We start from the raw sequence: 18,443 nt of genomic DNA, 5'->3' as shown, positions 1-18,443 counted from the left end.
GCCAAAGGGAAGAAATACCCCAGGGTGTGCATTAACAAGGGCCTGTCTCATATGGTAGAGGACAATTTGTCCCTACTCGCCAAATCCCAAACCAACTGTGGCAGATTGACCAACACCAACATTTTTTCTGGGGATAGGTACAGACCGAGAAAATGGTCATAGCCCCCCCATTCAACTATGTGTTTGGAATGCTCCCCTTCCTAATCCCCAAAGCTCTATTACAGCCGATTGATTGGTATATAGGTTTTAGGGAACAGCAGTATTAATCGGTAGATAGGGTTTCTAGGATTTGTGATGGGTAGCATTAAAGAAAATTTAGGATTCAGGGAAGGGTACAACTTAGGGTAGTTAGGGGTTTTTAGGGTTTGGGGAAGCATTAAGCAGTAGGAATGTGTTTTTAAGTGTTCAGGGATGGATATCATTAAGCAGTAATAAGTGTTTTTAGGGTTTCGTGATTGGTAACATTAAGGGTTAGTAAGTCTTATTATGGTTCAGGGACAGTTAAGCGTTATGGGGTAGTATAGCCCGAAGGAAATCTCCAAATTTGGTTGTTTGGACCACTGCCAGGAATATGGAGTAATTTACTCCTTCTTGCTGGCAGAGACCAGCCCGACTGGCAACTTATAAATCAGACCATTTGCATCAATATACGTGGGTTTACATGAACGCCAAAGTAAAAGCAGAAATGTCTCATGGAGGTACACGTGAACACTTCACATTAAAGGGTAATACATTCATTAAAAAAATGAACATACTGTAAGCTATGGCTTCTAGCTTTATGCTATATTCAGATGGTAGCCTTCGTAAAACAAGTGTTTTACTGGTGATTAAATGGGACTAAGGAATAATGGAAAATGTAAAGCTAATATTGCAGTTTCACGGCCAGGCTAAAGATGCACCCAGAAGACATTTTCTTGTTAGATTCACAAACCGTCAACTGTGGAATGGTACCCAAAAGCATAAACACTTTGCAGAGCAAGACTTCATCACAATGTCTTTATTTTCTGATTGGCCGTAGTACAACAAATTAATGATGCCACTGGCCCCTAAAAATTCAGGTTATCTAGAGAGCAGGAACCACATCATCGAGGGAGAGTATTTTAATTTGGAACGTTTTATACCCCCAAAACAGGCCAACTTGGGTTTCTCACCTAATTCATATTTCCGTTTTCAAGCTCTTTTAAAACATCCCACTATATCCTCAAACAGTTCATTTTTTGTAAATAGAATTAAGAATTTGAGAGAATTTGTGCTACAACCACCATGCCTGTTCCATAAGCTACTTGTGACATGCCTGCTGGGAAGTAGTGATTGATTCAGACATTGTTAATGACAGAAATGAAAGTAATCATTTACATTGATGGATATGCTATGGAAAACGTCATGCAAGCCTGTCAGAAAACAAACTAAATGAGCAACGTAAAAAATAAGGAAAAGAAAGAACCTTATTCACTTCTCCGTGAAGATCTCCTACCTCTTCTTTTGTGTCAATGGCAGAACCAGGGGTGGTGGCCGCAGTGCTTACTGTGGTACTTGGTGCAGTCCCCGATGAAGTCACTGAATCAATTTCCCCCGCAACGTCATTGATCTCCCGTGCAATGAGGGCCAAGTCTTGGCTTATCCTGACAAAAGATAAAACAGAGCACTTCAGTCTGTAGGGGGTAAAAAGAGCACAATTACCTACCACTGGTGCAGGATCTCCATCACAGAACTTTGGCATCGTCTATTCCTTCCACAATCTGTCGATGAGCTCAAGAAATTTGGCAATCATCACATAATAGCTCAGCAGAGTATGCGTTACCTCAAACTCCAAAAGATTAAAAATATGTTCCAGCTTAATGAACTTTAAACCTCACCTCACATGGTCTAACGCCCTCCAAGTTTCTGCACCCGAATCATAAAGTAAAGCATTTGCTTGCTCGGATTTAAGCAATTTTTAGATTTGTGTACTTATTATTGGAAATTTTGGGAGTAATGTATTCATAAGTTATATACAAAGTAACAATATGGGATGGGATGGGATGGAATGGAATGGTAGTTACAAAGAAGTTGGATATTTAAACAATCTGAGTGATAGGACATGTGTGATGAAACAAGTACAGTTCAAGCATACAAGTTTACATTTGCATGTTATTGGAGCTAGGTATCCAGATGTTGTGAAAGAAGAAGGGCGAGTCTATTCAGCAGATCACTTTTTCGAGACTTTGAATGTAGCTCTTTAGCACCAGATTATTCTCTGGAAGGAAGCAGGGAGCTCAGGGTGGACCAGAGTGAACATTATATAAAAAGGAAACGGGTAGGAATTTGCAGCGTGGCTTTGGGATGAGGAGAGTGTTTTGGTGAATGATGGGGCTAGGGATCTGGTGTGGTGTGGTGTGGTGTACTAAAATCTCAGGAATTTAAGAGCAAGAAGTACCATTCAACATTTTGATTACAACAGTGAGTACTTTGTACTGGGCTCTGTGCTTCACTAACAGATAGCCTACTTGAATATTGAACAGTGAAGTGATTGCATATTTAGGGAGAGTGAATAGTGCTCTTGTGAACAACTGGATGATTAAGTCAAGGGGGAGAACTTCAACGTGAGTCAAAATGCAACACTGCTACAGTACTCCAGCTTAGTCGTGTTTTTTGAGAAATGCACCAACGTTTCGACACCTGTGGCAGACTAGGCCGTGGTCATCTTTCTCCTAATGATTGGACCATCAAACAATTTACTGATGCATAGTAAAGCATAGGCTCTGTCCAGTATGTTGGAAAGCCATTTTATACTTGTATCAACTGTTTTTACACAATATCGACTGTAATGGGCACTGCCCTGTTCACTTTATTTAGTACAGTGGCACCTTATCTTGCCAGTCATATTTACTAACGATATATGTATTGCATGTTTATTTTTTTAAAAAGCATACATTAATTACCATACATACAGTGGTCACTAAATTGAAGTGTCTCTTGTATTATACATACTCATTATCGATTGGTATCAAATCTCTCAATACTTCGTCAATTACCGTATTTGTGTATGGTAGGGTCCTGAAGGAACCACTGTTCTTTTCATTCCGATTAAGGTTGCTATCAGTGCAGAATTGCATCCACTTAAACCTTTAGAATTGCTAATTAACAACTGTAGACCCACTTGCACCTTTTTTTTTTTTAAACTTTATTTTCAGTTTTGCAAAAGAACACAAGAAACAATCCCCTCCCTCCCTCCCCCCAGCAAGACATCATATACGACTTTTGTACACAGGTCGACGGACTCATTATGGCACCTAATGGAGTAGAAGAGCATCTGAAAGCTCATCCGGTCTCGATACAACGAGGATAGCCCTTTACATTTACATGGAATACCGTGAAGAAAGATAACCCCCCCCCTGTCCAACCCTACTACATTCACATGTCAAGGACCCATAAGTTGGCCCCTCCCCTTCCCTGATCCGATTCATCCGCAGAGTACAACTCACCGCTCGTCCCTTCAGAGTCACTGGGTGACGAGCCTCCCTCCACTGCCAAGCCCGCCATACACATGGCTCGCCACGCTAGCAAGTCCTCCTCCAATTTCTCATCCCTCCTATTCTGTTGCATGTGTGTTTCCTCAGCGAGTGTCCATTCCCGCACATCCCTGAGCCATGCATCCACATCCGGAGCCCGCTGTCCCATCCATGTAATGGCGACCCTGCGCCTAGCCAGCACTAGCATCACTTGCAACAATTTATAGGACAACTTCCGTTTCCGAGGCGGCAGGACCAATGCCAACAAGCAATGCACTGGTGTGAGCTTGATCCGAAGGCTCGTGGTAGCCTTCATCCGGGCCACAACTAAGGACCAAAAATGTCCCACCAATGGGCACTCCCAGGCCAGGTGTAAGAACCCCGCACCCCCTGCATTTCACCTGGGGCAAGTACCTCCGCCACTCCCTGAGAACCGGCTGATCGACTTCGGTGTAAGGTAGGTGCGATGCAAGAAATTAAAATGTATAAGCTTAAAGCGTGCATTACAGGAAACCCTTCGCGAGAGGGCCCCTATACACGTCCGCTGACTATGATCCAGCAGCACCCCCAGATCCGTCTCCCAGGCCGCCCACGCCGGCAGCACTAGAGGAACCGAATCCTGTCTCATAGCTGTATACAGCAAAGTTATCAACCTACGTCCTCTGCCACAGGACAGTATGATATGTAGGGTGTGTGTCATTGGGGGGATTTCCAGGCACCTAGGCCAGACCGATCGTACCACAGACCGCAGACCCTGATAATGTATATATTGACCACCGCTAAGGCCAAAGGACTCCACTGCTTGTTCGTATGACAAAGCAATCCAAGGGAAATAGATCCGCAAAAACTTCACAGCCCCCAGCTCTCCACTCCCGGAAGGACATCTGAGTATCCAGCTCCACCATTGGGGCCAGGATCCAGAGCGGCAATTCTCTGTGGAAGGGGGCCGACCGTAGGACCCTTTCTATAAAACGTTGCCAGACGCCCACCGTGTGCCTGACTACATAGGACAGCGCGGCAGCAGCTCCAGCCCCGCGCATCAGTGCCCAAGCGAAGCTCTTGTACCATTGCCCTCCCAGCTAGCAACCGCGTCTCCCATACATCCGCATCAGCGAACCATCGGGCCACCGGAAGGAGCTGCGCCGCATAATAACAAAGATCGAAATGTGGGGCCTCCAGACCCCCCTCCTCAAAAGTGCGCACCAGAGTACGGAGGGCCACTCTGCTCCGCCGCCCTGTCCAGAGCAGAGACGTAAGGAGCAAGTTGAGAGTCCTAAAGACCCTAGGCGGAAGTGGGCACAACGTGTTCTGCAGGACGTATAGCGTCCTTGGCAGCATCACCATCTTCGATATGGCCAGCCTCCCCATCAAGGACAGCGGAAGAGTATTCCAGAAGGACACAGAGTGTTTGAGCGACGTAATCACTCGGTCTATGTTCACTTTCACCTTTAGAAATTTTAAATATGAACCATTCAACCTATCAAGCACTGGACATATTGTTACTGAAGATTTCCTCATGTAGACTGATAAGTGCTAATGCAGCATACATTTCAATCAAAAACCGAAATGAATGGTGCAGCTGCACACACAAAAATACCTAGAAATCAATCTAGCATCCCTATCCATTGTTATTACCATGTGGGCACACTGTTCCTGTCTGTTGCACTGGTATGCACCATTATTGAGTGTCCAGTGATGTTTGGCTGAGCAACAGGGCAGACTAGCAATGTACAGAAAACCCAGAAAAAAGTGCGCAGATTTGTGGCCATAGGCTTGTTGCTAGCTAAACGAGAATTGACGCTGCGGTGGGGCAGTAGACTGATCCCAACAACTGAAACTTGGATGAATAGCCTTATATATTGCAACACCAACTCCCTGATTTGTTTGCTACCATGTCGGACCCGACGGCTAAGCCTAAAGATATATGGTGTCCATTAAATAATTATTTGCTGGGGAAAACCCTAGCTGAATCCTCACAGTCACACGAGGTGATTGTCCCTACCGGAGACGTATGAATGATTATGATATTAAGTATGTACTTGGGAACATGTGCAGGTTGTGTGGTTCGTTGGACTTTGTATCAGGATGTTTCCCTAGATGTGTGCCTTCTCGCTGACTGGGCATGCAGATTTTATATGACTGCTCTTAACGAATGCTGTATAAGTGTAAGATCGCCTTTCTACCTTGTAATGACGGTACTGCTACATTGAGTGACTGTTGTGTGTGTACGTTTTACGAAATTTGAAAATGGTTAATAAAGTTTTAAAAAAAAGAGCAATCCTTCCAACAGACATTTCTTAAGAGAAAAGCCTGTGCAAAACAGGCCAAACTTCGTGAAATTTCCAGATCACCAGCTGAGACGCATGACAAAGATAACAAAATCACACTGTTACTTAAAAGTTTTTTTTTTTCAATTTTAAGACAATATTTAATTCCGACCAAAACACAATTTAATTGCAAACCCCCGAATTCAACGGGTGTCAAACACAGGTGAAACCAAAAACGGGATATTAATATTTCATGAGAATATAGTTTTCTTATACAAAGCCTGGGAAACCAAAGCAGTAAAAAATACTGTATTGGAAGGAGTATCTATGGTTGCAAAAAAAGACAATTGCATTACAGGAGAAACAGGGCCATCTAGTGGTAGTTTAAGGAATAGCAACTGTTCTGCTTTAATGCTGTAAAAGTAAATCACGCTGGGAGGTTACGAGTGGCTAAAGAAACATTTACAATATAGGAACAATATTATATATTTGATAAAAAGGTAGAAAAAACATTGTCCACTTATGATGGAAAATATAAACGACCCAACATTAGAAATGGTCAGAACCGAAACTGAGAAGATAATCCTGACCACGTTTAAAAAAAAAAATATTTGGGGTAATAGGTTCTATAGTACTTATTCAGATTATTTTACGGAACACGGCTGCTGGGGAGGGAAGGTATATTTGCTAAATAATTCTTGAGCGACAGAAGTAAAGCTTAAGATTTGCATGGCCAAAACATGAAATTAATTTCATTCTGAATCCAGGCAGTAAAAATTCGCAAAGCCGATTGTGAGCTGTCCGAAATCTATTGGCAACGGTCCATCAATTTCAAATAATTCGGACACCAACATGGGCATCAATTAAAAAAAAAAAAACGAAATGGGTAATAGTGGGGATAATTAAGTGATGAATGTACCTGCAAGAAACTTACCAGTTCTCCATTTTAATGGGCAATCTAATAAGAAGTCACTTTCAGGGTCAACATTTTGTAAAGAAAAATACAAACCCCTCCTCATCCCACCTATAGTTTTTGGGCCACCATTGAATCCCAGTTTAGACCCAGCCATATGCAAATCAGTCTTAACGCTGCTCCTCATGAGAACAATCCAGCCCGAACTGCCAAGCCTGATCCTCCAGGAAAGCCAGGCCAGATCCTACCTGAACCGAAACACAAGCAACCGAAGACCAGTTTCACCCTAGTTAGGGCTCATAAGCCAGGTAAGCTTGGTTCCAGTGGCAAAAACGTTGGACCCGTGCACAGTCTGTCACTGAACTAAGCTGTACCCGACTGATGAGTGAATAACTAGGGTGTAACCGGTCCTGGGTTGCTTGTGGAAGGACCTGTTTTGGCAGTTTGGGCTGGACTTTTCCCAATGGAGCAGGGTCAAAAGTTATTTGCATATAGAGAGGTCCAAGCTAAGGTGACAGTGAGCAAAATAACGATGGATTGGGATGCAGCCCTGAATAATTACCAGTGGCCGAGAATAATTAAAGCATTCCATTCATAATTGTTTTGTGCACTTTATGTGTTGCTCCTACTGGGACCGGTAAGCCCAGATATGGGTCCCATGCACAGTGTCTCACTGGAACCAAGCTGTACCTGGCTGATGAGCCCACAACTAGGGCGAAAACGGTCCTGGGTTCAGGGAGAACTTGGCTTGGCAGTCCAGGCTGGACTGTTCCCATTGGAGCAGGATCAAGACTGATTTGCATATAGCTGGGTCCGAAATGAAGTGACACGGTGTGCAAATAAAGGAGGATTGGCTGAGATTAATTCAAGCATTCCATCTATCACTTTTTGTGCACTTTTTGTAACAGTTGATTCAAGAATTTCTTTGAATCAGGTAAGGTTGTACAGGTGGCCTACTGCAGTGCAAAGGAAACCACACTCTTTACTGGAGGCCTTGCCTTCTTTTACTTTTGAGGCTGGGTCTGGTGGCTCAGTGAACTAATGCATCCACTGTAGGGGTCTGTGATCGACCTCATGGTCACAGGTTCTAATCTCAGTGGGCCACTCAGCCTTACATACTTTGGAGGTCAATAAAATAAGTACCATTGAGTTGTGTAACAAACATCTGTTATTCAGCGCCAGGATACCCTTAGGTGAATGTGCGCTTTACAAATACAAGTTATGTTTTGCTGGTAGTGCAATGCAGGGAACTTAACACATGCTCTTGAGGCCGCTGCAGCATGCACAGACGCAACCCTTTGGGGGGCGCTCATTTAGTCGAAGGGCAAGAAATATCTGTGAGATATGGGAGACTCTGGGCACTCATCACATTCTGTGGGGGGAGGGGAGCATCATTTTGCAGTACGCCACTGATGCAATGGTAGTAGGTGCTCCTACTTTTCTGACGCCATCAGTCTTGCTTGCGGCTCTCTTCTGCTTTGGCCTTCGTGAGATAGTGACATCACTAGTCATGGCATCTGCAGTTATAGTTCACCTTTCAGCTGTACAGTGAACACATGCAATGCAATGGAGGGACTGTTTCTGCTTTTTTCAGCTCTTTGGTTCCAGGTATGGTGTTGGAAAGCAAGTAGGTTGAAGCAATGAAGAACCGGTCATGGCGCATACAGCTCTTGGCCGAGCTCCTAGTCCTAGTCCTCAGGTGTCTTGCTGATCACAACGCAGTTGCCACTAAAGTGCTTACACACATCAGCACTCCGGTTCTGGTAAAGGCCCAAAAATACTGAACAGTTTCCAAGTGCTTCACTCACCACCATTTCTCTGCAATGGCTGCTCACGGGACCATCCTGCTCGTCTACATTTCTTCTGGTCACAGAGTCTGCTATACGTAGTGGGGATTAGTGACTTATGATACGTATCTGAACATGCGCTAGTGATTGATGAGTGATGGTGCACATCCGTACAAGCACCAAAGAATACTAAAGGATGAGGCAAATCCAGGCATGCACTATGAATTTTTGAGTAATGCTCCTAATTCTAACAAGCTTTAAGGTTTAGTGAGGGATGCTGCAATCTGAACATGCAATGAGGTTCACTGAGTGATGGGTGAAACCAAACATGCATTTATCATTAGTGGGTTTAGTACAAATGCAAAAGTTACTTACTCGTAACCATAGTTGTCCAGGGAGGGTATCCTCCACCAATTCATAACCTTAGAATAATTCCCAGCTGCCAGGCAGGACCTGTGAAACACTCACATTTTACTTTTAAATCCCATTTCTTTAGCAAATATGTTTTCCCTTTCACCTTTTGGGGGAATACTTTTGAATATGATAAATGAATCAAAAAATAGTTATGAAAATTGAGGCACCGTTAGAAAAGAAGATATTGCTGCTTTTTTGCTTTGGCTCAGCAGTCCATGGAACCTTGCTCTTCAAAATAGAGAACTCTTCTTGTTAGAGGCTGTTTTACGCAGTTAATTTTTCTGATTCTAACAGACGGGACTGTGGAAAACTATTTTCTTACAATATTTTTGTTTTTTAGCCATTCTTGTCCTACACCTCTGAGTCCGGTTTGGCGCCTCAACTAAGTCCTCACTTTTGTGAATAATTTTTTCAAATATACTTTTTATTTTTTCTCACATAAGACCGTTTTCTTATTGCACTTTCCATGTGGGTACCAAACGTTTTTTTTTTTTTTTTATACTAAACAGACAGAAATAGGCTGCAATGATTTTTGTTTCTTTCTATGGTAGACTGGCTTTTTTTTGTGGTTTAAAAAAAAAAAACTTTGTGGATGCCACAATTTTCAGTCCCGTAGTACGTTATATGACTATGTTCTTTCTGTGGGTTCTATGAGAAATTCGGACTAGACAAACAGAAAGCAAAATCGGAACAGGTGCACAAGAAATGGACTTAAAAACAATTAGACACTGGGTGTGTCAGATCCAGCCTGGTACCCAAAAACATCCTAAGATTAAGAATATGGGGAGGATCCTTTGATGGAAAACTGAACATCACATGCACAAATGGATATTGAGTGATGGTGCAAAGCACACTCTGGGCTGCAAGGGGGAATCAAAAGACAACTGACTCACCTAGCAATTCACTCATTTAGGCACTTAAACATTCATCCAGCCGGTCGATAACTCAAGCAGCATTCATTCATGTCTTCATCCCCTTCCCTTCTTCCATTCATTCAGCCATCCATCCAAGCAACTGACCATTCTTATATCCATTCACTCACTCGTCTTTCCAGCCATGAGTCCTCCATTCAGCCATCCAAGTGTCTGTATACACAAACTTGCCAATCAATGAAGAATCACTTTTGCTTATTCAATATATACGAATTGACTGTGTAGATGCATGCTTTGATAGTAACTCACTCCAAGTCTGAAAGCAAACGATTATTTGTTCCAGATGCAAGTTGTTGTCTTATACGTTTCTCTTGCCGTGACACTGATATGTAGGAGGCAAACCCTGTTCTCCATCATGTCAGACAGTTATGCACTACTCTATAAAAGATGCTGTCACTGTAAATTTACTGGCGAAAAACCCAGTGAAAGTATTCATCTAAATATGCTGCAGTGAGCACATCACACGTAACCACTCCTGGTGCACCAAGTGACATTTTGGAGCTCGAAAACCAAGGCCTGGCGAGAGGCTCTAGGCCAACTCAGAGCGTTAGGACTAGGATACATTTGCACTCTACTTTGAGACGGCAAGGTGGGGCAACTAAGAGAAAGGGTTGAGCTCAACAGAACAGAGTGTATAAAGTGTCTTAGATAAAGAGAGCATTTATGGTGGTTTTCCTCTGGCAGTAGCACAGATGGAATGAGGGCTGTCAATGTGGGGAGAGGATGTGACCTTAAGGCTAGGGTGGTCGACCTCAAAGCTGAGGAACCGGGTTTGAGTCTCAGCAGGGACGCTCAACATCCTGTGATTCTGGGCAAATTAATTAATCACCCCATGCCCAACAAAAATGAATGTGTCCATCTGTGATGCAACTGATGCTCATGTAAAGTACGCTGATACTTTCAGGTCAAGTTTGCGCTATATAAAATTCAGAAAGAAAGAGAGGAAAAAATCAAACCCCCGAGATAAGTCCCTGATAAGCCCTCAGGGTCCAACTCCAGCTGAAGCAAAGAAGGCCCCTATAAAGCAATGGCGTTGGAGGTGCTAGTTGGAATTTGGGATTACAGGGCAGCACGAATTGGGGCAAGTTTCCTGAACTGGTGAACAAAACCTACAAGAGAGTTCTGTTGGATCCCAACCATCAACAAAACAGTGCAGTACAGGTCCTTGCACAATGCACAAATGGAAAAAGCAGTCAGCCCAGTGGTGGTGGAGAGCAGATCAAATGTACTAAGACGCTCATGCTAGATCAGTGAGACACTGCAACTCAAAAGTACTGAGCCACATTGGCATGTGGACACAAGCTGAGGCTCCTTCACTTGGATTGAGAAACAGTAAGCCTGGCAAACACACATGGGGGAGATTGGCAGAGCAAGCAGAAAATCTTGGGCGCAACAGTCCTAGGAGGAAGACTTGGAGTCTTTCTCCTAGGAGACTTGGAGGGCGCCCCCAAGCACACAGATGAGTGGGTGAAAAAGAGGCGGGGACACCCTACAACATTGCAGAAGAAGCCAAGATTGGCCATCGAGGCACACAGCATGAAAGTAGCGGAAGTGAACAATTTACTTACCTTCAGTAATGCCTTATCTGGTAAAGACTCTATCTAGCCACAGATTCCTTACTGTAGAATTATCCTCCAGCGTCAGACTGGATCCGGCAATTTATCATGGGCAATACCCCTGCATGACTAAGGGGCATCATTCAGCCTCCGCATGGCATCATCGGCAGCGTCCGCACTGGAAGTGACACGTGCAGTGCCTATATAGGTACTACCCCAGGGTGCTGACATCAGTTTCTTTTTGTGACTTTCCATGCCAGGAGCATGGAGCCACGAAGAATACTGGCCAGTGGTGTATAAATCTAGGGCCCTGAAACAGGAACAGCCCTGTCACTAGAAATTCATTCACAGAGAGAGAAGGCTAGGTGGGTCAGTAAGTGAATTGTTCATCAGATAGAGACTTCTAGCCCCAAGATTCTGTACCTTGGACTATATATCCAAGCAATACCTACCCGGAGGTGTGTTTGCAAAACAATTTCACACCAAAAAGTCCTGCAGGATCAAACGGGCAAAGTGCCTGTCACCCGACTTTCCAGGCAGCAGTGCTTTGTGAATGTGTGCAGAGAGGCCCCAGCTGCTGCCTGCCAAATGTCCAGTACCGGGACTCTACGTGGTAATGCAGTGGTCGCAGCCTTTGCTCTTGTCGAATGAACACACAAACCTTTTGTGGGTTGCTTCTTGGCCAATGCATAGCAGATTTTAATGCAGAGCATGATCCATCGGGAGATGGTCCATTTCTACACGGCCTTCCCTTTCTTGGCCCCAACATACCTTAGAAAGAGTTGATTGTCCATCCGGAAAAGTTTAGTGCAGTCAAGGTAGAACGACAAAGCTCTTTTTAGGTCCAGCCGGTGAAGTCTCTCCTCTTCCTTAGAAGAATGAGGAGGATCGTAAAAGGTATCAAAGTGAAGGACTCACCTATGACTACCTTCAGCAAGAAGGATGTTCATGTCAGAAGGAACAGCTTGTCGAGGAAAAACACAATTTAAGAAGGCTGAGAGGCCAGTGCCTGTAGACCCTGACCCTCCAAGCAGATGTACGTACCACCAGAAAGGCAGTCTTCATGGTGAGGAGCCTAAGAGGTCAAGAATGAAGTGTCTCAAAGAAAGTGCCCATTAAGAAAGTAAGAACCAAGTAAAGTCTCCATTGAGGCATAACAAATGGAGCTGGGGACACATGTGCTGTAGACCTTTAAGGAACCAATTTACAATAGAGGACTTGATGAAAAAAAGCGAATTTGGCAGATTAATAACCCCTCAAAGTGCCCAATGTAGAACCCTGCAGAGTCAGGTTTAGGATAAACAAAAGAACCTGGGAAGGGGAAGCAGATAAGGAATCAACCAGTTTCCCAAACACCATGCCACAAATGTATTCCAATGTCTGGCGTTTGCAGTGGAGGGATGTTGAGGTGCCAAGATAACATAATAGACTTCGGGCAGAAGGTCGAAAGCTGTCAACTTTTGCTGCTCAATCTCCGGGCGTGAAGGCGGAGAGTTGACAGGTTTGGGTCGAGAATCCTCTCCTGTTACTGCGCACAAGATCCTCCTGAAGGGGCAATCTGATCAGAAAATTGACTGCCATGCTCAACAGCTCAGGAAACCAAACTCTCAGAGCCCAGTCCAAAGACACAAGGATAACTTGGGCCCAGTCGCTCCTAATCTTCTTGAGAACTCTAGGCAGAAGTAGTATGGGTGGAAAAGTGTACAGGAGGCCTGAAATCCACTCCGAGAAGAAAGCCGCCTTGGACAGACATTGCACGTTCTCGGATTTGGCGAACAGAGTGAACCAAGGCTCTCCCAACTGCTGAAAGAGACCTTGCACCACCTCCGAGTGGAGATGCCATTCGTGATCTGCTAGACATCTGCGGCTGAGTTTGTCTACCCTAGCGTGCGGAGAGCCCGCCAGGTGTTGAACCACCAGGGATATGCCCTGATATTCCAGATGTGCCCAGAGGCGCAGGGTCTCCTGACAAAAGGTCCATGACCCCGCCCAGTTTGTTGCAGTACCACATGGCGGTATTGTCCTTGAACACCTGCACTAGCCTTCCCTTGATGAAGGATAGAAAGCTTTCAATGACAGCTGGATCGCACGGAGTTCCAATAGGTTGATGTGGAGTCTGAATTCCACAAGATACCAGAAGCCTCAGATCTCTACCTCTCCCAGATGGCTACCCCATCCCAGGAGTGACACTTCTGTCCTTACTGTCAGAGCTGGTTGGAGAAAAGAGCGAGGTCTGCAACTGACCCAAACGCAGTTTGTTAACCAACTTTGAAGATCTTTTACAGTGCCCTCCGAGATCTTGACCACGTGGGAGAGATCTCCCGATTTTGCAGCCACTGGAATTTCAGGCCCCACTTCAGAACCCACATATGCCAGTGGGTATGCGTCTCAAGCAGAATGCAGGAGGCCTTGATGCCCAGCAGCCTCAGAGTCAGTCTCACCAAAATCCAGATTGGAGGCTGAAACATCGGTATCATAGTCTTACTATCCTGGACGCGCCCTTCAGGAGGATAAGCCCAAAACCGCATTGAGTCCAGAACAGCTCTGATGAAAGTGAGGGTCTTAGAAGGGGTCAGGTGTGACTTCGGCAAATTTATACTGATTCCCAGTGAGCACAGGAAGTCTGCCGTAGTCTTGAGGTGGGAGACGACCACCTGGGACAAACACGCCTTCAACAGCCAGTCATCGAGACAGAGGAATATCAGCACCCCTGCTCTCTATAGATGATCTGCAACCACAGTCATCACCTGCACACCTGAGAGGCGCTGGTAAGGCCAAAGGTGAGATTGGTAAACTGAAAGTGCCTGTGAGCTACTGTGAAAAGCAGGTAAAGTCTGTGGGCAGGCAGGACAGCAATGTGGAAATATGCGTCCTGCAAGTCCAACGCTACCATCCAGCCTCCCGGGTCCTGGGAGGACAGGACTTGTGCGAGTTTGAGCAGTTTGAATTTCTCTTCTTTCTGGAAAAAACTGAGGGTGCAAGTCTAGGATAGGACGAAAACCTTTGCCCTTCATAGCCACCACAAAGCAGTGGCAATAGCAACCACAAGACCTACTCCTGCTGCTGATGCACTATTTGGCTCTCTTGGCCACGCCACCTGTCACTTTCTGGCAGAGTAAGAAAAGATGGTCTTCCGTCAGCCTGTTGCAAGTGGGTTGCATGAATGGCGGTGCGGTCATTAAGGCGAGGAGGAATCCCCTGGACAATCTGGAGAACCTGGCGTTTGGATGTTAGTGACCTCTAGTGGTGCAGGTGAAGGCGTATCCTGCCTCCGAAGATGGCCACAGGGAAAACTAAAGAGGATTCAAAGCTGCACCAGCCAGGGGAGTGCTGGAGTGGCATGACCTCTTGCTGCCTGACCCACAAGGTCTGTGGGCAGTGCATCCTCTGCCACATAGGGGCTGAGAAGCCAGCGTGGCATTGTGGCTAGGCGGGTAGAGATGCGGCTATAAGCCACTTCCGTGGCAATAAAAGGAGCAAAAGGGATACTGTGGTTCGCGAGGGGCCTTGAAAAGGCCTAAGGATGGCCTGCAGCTCTGCTATCTTCAAAGCGCTACGGCTGCGAGTCCACCTTGTTTCCGAAGAGATGGGAGCCATCAAAGGGCATGTCTATAAACCAAGAGAGTATAAAGGTTATTAAGATATTAACTCCTTCCGCGCGGATGACAAAGCCAGCTCGTCATGGGTGTTACCTGCGCTACGCGCATGACGAGCTGGCTTTGTCACGTAACCCGCGATTTTTGAAAATCGAGCGCACAGCGGGAAAACGCGGTAGCGCGGAAGCGGTTAAAGGTATGTTCATTTTATCCATACATGGGGGCAAATAAATGTAACGTAGGATCTGTAGAACTCCTTTAAGAAATATAAAGGTGCAATGTGTATTAATTATTAGAACACTGAAGATATTAAAAATTATGGAAGTATTAGAAATATGATATGATAACATTAGTTATGGTAAATTTTTGTTAAGTATTGTATAATTCTGTAACTAGCCTCATTGATGTATTCTTCTCTTCTGTGTTTATCCATTTTAAAGAGATACAGGATAGCAATAGAGCAGGTCCCCTTCTATGGCGGGGTTTTCTTTCACACTAGTTCCTATAGTCATTTTATTCTGTGATTTTGGATTTAATGTGTTGCGATTATTGTCTTTTCATATACTATTTTACGTTATGATCTTTTTACTGTATGACTTGTTTGCTTTTACAAGTATTGTACTGTATTGTTGGTTGTACAAATTTATGTTAGTGTGTGGTTTCTTATTTGTGTTCTTTGTATATTATTTACAGCCCTGACGAACTTCAAATGGTTGTTTAAACGAAACGCATTGGCTTGATGCCTGTTTAAATGGGAATATTATAAGTATGAAATGAAGGAAAAATAAAAAAAATATTTTTAAAACACAACTCAGGATTTGTGGACTGCTATATTTCCGGGTGCACCACTCCACTTCTTTGTAAAGACAAAATAGATTATTCTCCAGTCATAATGGCTGCAATAGCTAGATCTGCATCCAGTCTGCTTTTTGGCTTGCCAGCAGGTGCCATGATCTTTACACCTTGAGGTGTGGATCATCAGAACAGCTGCCTTCAGGAATAGTGTTTTTCAGCGTAGATTTGGTTTTACAGGAGAAAGGCACTTAGCGACGTTAGGGTACATTTGAAAACCGATTGCATCTTGTTGGCCTCTAGTTAGAAACCGCAAAGACTTAAATTGCTCTACAAAGCCCCATAAAAGGTGGGGTGCAAACTTGTCAGCAGGGCTATTTGTAAAGATAAACTATCTACATAAAATAGCCCAAGTGTCAGAGGATAGCAAAAATGAGTAGATACTACTAGGACTCAAATTCTGGGTGTTTTGTATGCTCAATACATTCTTACTGTCTACGAAAGGGTGGCCTCAAACTCCAGTGCAAAGCATGCAAACAATGTGTTTCCCAATAATATTTCTGTGGGGTGAAATCCCAGTACAAAGATGCTTAGGAAACCTTTCACATATACTGTGACTCCATGTTTTTTAGGTCACTTTTTACACTTGATAACCAAAGTTTTATAGAGATGAGCCGTTTGTAGCATTGGTAGGTAAACTGGAGGGCTCCAGATTTCATAGCATTTGAATCAGTGGTTCATTGCCTATGAAGAGATAAATATGACTGACCAGGGACATTCTATCTTTTATGAAGCTCTGAAATAATCTGTTGAAGACATAAGTGAGCTCACAAGTGGATTTAAAAAAACATGAATAGCATGAAACTTGTCATTGCTTCAGCCAAGTGACATGCACCATAAGACCTATTTTAAGAACACACATTTGCAAAGCCAATCGGTATGTCTTTTGAATAGCGGACACCCACACAAAAAGGACAAGCACGCATTGAATACATGAATGAATGGGTTGACAAATCAACACACGTATACGCATACACGTATTAGCATAGATACAGGCGCACGGTCTCACAAAATACCAAGCATAGTGACACTGATGCAGATGATGGCCGCCATGCACAACACACAGACCAACAATCATGCAGGAACATATCATTCCTGCAAGAATGTAGCACATGCAGCCAAACAAGCACACAGACCAACAGGAAGCCATAAACATGCCAGAAACATACACACATCAATAGACACCTACGAACACAGACAACTGGCAAAATGACAACCAGGCATACAGACCAATTGTATAAAGACACCTCATGCACACAGATCACTGGGATGGTGGAACGAGGAAAGTGCATCTAAGGGAAGAAGTGGGATGAATGGAAGGAGGTTGTGAGGCAACGTGGGATCAACAGTTTAGAAAACACTCACTTAGTCAGGGTTACTGTTCTAAAAAAAAAATTAAAAACATACATTTGGTGTTCGTGTGGTTGTTAAATTGCTTCGTCAAACTTGACAAAATATATAACGAACTAAAGTAAACTGTTTATGTCTTTTCTGTGCTCTAAATTCCTCATGTGTGTTCACTCTCGTTTGAAAGTATGCAACAGTGCAAACATTCTTTACATGGTCTTTCAAACACTATCGGACAAAAAAAAATCGACAGCCTAGGAGACAACCAGTAAACCACTTTGAAATAAACTTCTGCAGTGATGGTAAATACCTGAAACCAGTGTGAAACTCCAAGCATCATGCATTTCATTTTTGGACAAATAGCAATGACAAGGCCTGTAATCTAATATTCCAGCACCAACATCTTTCTTTTTGATTAAACAAGGCATTTAGCACTATCGGTCCCATTAAAATTAAACTATGCAGAAAGACTCCTTGTATTGTATGTAATTTGCAGAGGTATTAAAAAAAAGGCACGTGAGAGAAAACACCCCATGCAATGCTCTGTTTGTGCTCTCACAATAGACAAGAGCACAGACAGGATAGAAAACGTGCTACTTAAAGTATACATATTTTATACATTATGCTTGTAATATATACCTTGCTATTTCTTCGCGATGAGCAGTCCAGTCCCGAATGTAATCTTCTTGCTCCTTCATGCGATGTTTGAGGGCTGCGGCTGGTGGGTTGACAGGGGTGGCTAGTTTGGTTGTCACTGGGCTGGGCGTGCTCTGCAACCGAGGGCTTTTCACAGCTGGTGACGTTCGTAGGCGTGCATGTTTTGGGGAGTTACGATTAGAAGCAAATTCATCTTCTGAAGTGGAAGCACACTCGGAAGGTAGGCGTCGCCATCTTGAGTTTGCTATACATGTATTGAAAAGGGAAACATATACGCAATTAGCCCTTCAAAGAAAATAATCTTTATACAAAAATGACAAGCAGCTTATTTCCTTAAGGTGTTTCTTATTGTTACCATCTTCCTTCAGATTAGGACTTTAAAAACATCCACAGGTGTCAAATGAGAGTGGAAAACAAACAATGCAGGCATCATCAACTAACACGACTTCGCTGCATAGTCCACTAATTTAGGTTTTTTGGTCACCCATGCAACTGCGCATGCGCCACTTGTGCTCTCACTTGCGAGAAATATTGTATACAAGGGGCTTGCTGCCCGTGCACTGCTTAACATTCATTAGCTTCATTGCCACTCTTATTTGCTACCTTCTAATTCGCCAGTGCATGCTTGTTT

The 18,443-nt window shown here is 44.0% G+C and overlaps 1 protein-coding gene across 3 annotated transcripts in view; it reads right to left on the bottom strand.

The window, feature by feature from the left end:
- Positions 1 to 18,443, bottom strand: part of CEP170 (centrosomal protein 170) — a 598,101-nt gene that overhangs the window by 105,566 nt on the left and 474,092 nt on the right. For 2 of the 3 annotated variants that reach the window (XM_086926848.1, XM_086926850.1), the window contains 2 exons: positions 17,795 to 18,056; positions 1,445 to 1,622 (listed from right to left, as the gene is read on the bottom strand). In XM_086926848.1, the coding sequence (XP_086782974.1) occupies positions 1,445 to 1,622; positions 17,795 to 18,056 (440 nt within the window). The remainder of the gene's footprint in view (positions 1 to 1,444; positions 1,623 to 17,794; positions 18,057 to 18,443) is intronic. The other variant, XM_086926849.1, reaches the window with a different exon arrangement.

The sequence above is a fragment of the Lissotriton vulgaris genome, chromosome 6, assembly GCF_964263255.1.
Source record: "Lissotriton vulgaris chromosome 6, aLisVul1.2, whole genome shotgun sequence".
Lineage (NCBI taxonomy): Eukaryota > Metazoa > Chordata > Amphibia > Caudata > Salamandridae > Lissotriton > Lissotriton vulgaris.
Note: the sequence above shows the minus strand (reverse complement) of the source record. Positions and strands in the feature narration are given on the sequence as shown.